The sequence below is a fragment of the Orycteropus afer genome, unplaced genomic scaffold (genome assembly GCF_000298275.1).
Source record: "Orycteropus afer afer isolate SDZICR_OR568_19922 unplaced genomic scaffold, OryAfe1.0 scaffold00049, whole genome shotgun sequence".
Lineage (NCBI taxonomy): Eukaryota > Metazoa > Chordata > Mammalia > Tubulidentata > Orycteropodidae > Orycteropus > Orycteropus afer.
In genome coordinates this window covers 2,065,289-2,067,986 of record NW_006921636.1, presented here as the reverse complement: position 1 = coordinate 2,067,986, position 2,698 = coordinate 2,065,289, and the positions used below count along the sequence as shown (strand labels likewise).

The following is a 2,698-nucleotide window of genomic DNA, read 5'->3' as shown; positions in this document are numbered from 1 at the left end:
TGACTGCTCCAACAGCAACCCTCAGGTTCTCGCTGACAATCCAGCCCAGTACCCTCTGTGATCACTGGAAACCCACTGGGAATAAATGAAGAAGTGGGCCTTGACAGAAAACCAAAACCCAGTGCCTACAAGTCAATGCTACCTCATAGTGACCCTGCAGAACAGAGTAGAAATGCCCCAGGGGGTTTTCAAGGCTGTCAATCTTTACGGCAGCAAACTGCCTCACCTTTCTCCCATGGAGCGGTTGGCAGGTTCAAACCACCACTGCGCCACCAGTGCTCCTTTCTTGAGAGACAGAGAAGTATACTGTGCAAGACAAGCTTGTTTCTATAGGGAAGATCAGGAAAAACTGAAGGCCAGGATGGCCACAGTCCTGACATTTGGGACCAAGTCACTCTTGCTGTGGAGGCTGTCCTGGGCCCTGTAAGGTGTTGAGCAGCATCGCTGGCCTCCACCCACCAGATGCCTTCCCAAAGCTGTGACAACCAGCAATGGCTCCAGACAGACACTGCCAGATGTCCCCTGGGGGTCAAAGCCACCCCAGTTGAGAACCACTGTTTTAGGATGATGCAGATACATGTCCTTTGTTAGCAAAATATAAAATCACAGAATTTGCAGAAGAAGAAGAAAGCTTGTTAGGCCCTTTAACTCAACCCTGTTATTACAGAAACAAGAAAATTAAGGCCCTGAGAGGTTGAATGACTTACCACAGTGCTGCCAAAAGGAACCTGGGCTCAGCCCAGCTCTGCAAACTCCCAGTCCCAATGACTGTCCCAACGAAAGTCTGAACTGGAACCCTGCTCTCCAAACTCCCACCACCAGCCAGCGTTCTTTGGGATGAGGACAGAGGACACAGCATGCAACAGTGTCGCTTACCCAAATGGAGCCCCTCGGTAAGCCCATCCTCGGAGCCATCTTCAGAACCACCTTCTCCCCGATCCATCGCTCCGTTTTCATCCAGGGAGGTGGCGAGGTCTGGGGAACACGTCCTCGGCTGCCTTCCGTCAACAGACATGGTGGGCGACTCGGCATCCGTCCGTCTGTCCTTCTTGTGCACTCTGGAGTGTAGGACCAGCTGGTGGTAAGTTCTGAAAGCTTTGCCACATTCAGAGCAATGTGTGGGCTTCTCTTTGTTATGGGCTAACTTGGGCTCTGCGTCCACAGAAGGCACTTCCCCGTTAGCGTGCCGAGCCTTCTCTTTCTCTTGTGAGAGGCCTGCACAGCTGCTCTTATTTGCCCTGGCCTTCCCAGAACCTTCCGAATGGCTTTTATTTGTGCTCCAGATTTCTCCAAGTTCTTCTTTATCTGAACACGAATCATCATTGTCAGTACTTCCTTCTTGCCCTGGCTCCTTAATTTCTCCTCGGCTAACGGCGACTTTGCCTTTGGTGGCCAACTGCCAAGCCTGGTAGGTGTTGAACGGGTCAAGCTGAGGTATCCATTTTGCTGGCTTTTTGCTGTTTTCCAGGAGGGATTTTGGTCTTAAGTTTAAAAACTGGAGGAACTCTTCCCGGGGCGACGGCGCTCCCTTTGGACGGGAGTCGGCCTGCGTCTCGCTGGCTCCAGACACGGTTTCTTTGGTGTGCACTTTGCTGTGCTCAATGAGACTGTCTTTATCTGGAAAGAAGAAGCCACAGAACATGCAGATCTTGTACGGAGAGGAGATGCTCTCGGCCGCGTGCTCCTGAACCACCTCATTGATGGTCACTGGGCTTTCTAGGCCTTGCTGGAGTCTGTTTCTAGCCCCAGATTTGCCTGTGTGTGTCCGCATGTGGTTTTTCAGAAACCAGGGCTCCTTGAATCTCCGTCCACACACATTACACCCGTAAGTGAAAGAGTCCTTGTGTTTCTTCATGTGGATCTCAACGTCGAAAGCAACTCTAAATGCCTGTCCACATACTTCACAGCTGAAGTCTTCCTTTTCCTGGCAACTCTTGTCCTTTGGGGGTTCTGCTCTCACTTGGCTTTTATCCAGGGGACTAAGATACTCGGCTTCGACACGCAGAACTGCTGGCTCGCAGAGTATCGGCCGATGTTGTATCAGGACATGTTTGTTGAGGTCTTCCGAATGGGTGAAGGTCTGATTGCAAAACATGCAGTCCAAAGGCATGTAGCCCTCTATTTGGATGATACTTTTCTCTTGTGTCGCTCTGAACGGAACAGCGGTGGTCCCCTTTATGGACACGCCATCGTCCATCTCCATCTGGGTTCCGAGGGAACTGCCAATAACTTCAGGTCCATCCATGTACACTAAGAGGGACTGAGTTGGCATGTTTCCTGTCACTTGATGATTGTATATAAAATGAGAATCTGAAAGTTCTGCTGGGGAATTTCGGGAGTTGGAATAAGGCCACTTGTAAGATTTGTCACTCACACCTCCAGCAGCCCAGGGCTTCAAAACGAGGACAAATATTTTATTATCAGAGTTCAAAACAAAGTGTATATTTCTCTCACTTCTTGTCTTCAGAAGTTTTCAGAAGCTGGGGGACACAGACCGTCACTGGGTCTTTCCACAAACAAGGCATATAGACCCACCCAACGCTCTGCTTCAATTATGAATCAGCACAAGGCATGACATCTCTTTGTCTCCACTGAATGAGTGACTCAGTTGAACAACAAGTCAGTCCCGGCAACCTTGACACAAGGGGTTTCCACACCCTAGAGGGAAAAAAAACAGAACAAGTTACTGTGAGACAGA

General features: G+C 50.0%; 1 protein-coding gene across 1 annotated transcript in view; it reads right to left on the bottom strand.

Annotated features, from left to right (window-relative positions):
* Window positions 1-2,281, bottom strand: part of ZNF217 (zinc finger protein 217) — a 10,780-nt gene extending 8,499 nt beyond the window's left edge. Inside the window, exon 1 of the mRNA XM_007938303.2 lies at window positions 877-2,281. Coding sequence (XP_007936494.1) covers window positions 877-2,272 — 1,396 coding nt within the window. The 5' untranslated portion in view covers window positions 2,273-2,281. The remainder of the gene's footprint in view (window positions 1-876) is intronic.
* Between the last annotated feature and the right edge of the window lie 417 nt (window positions 2,282-2,698).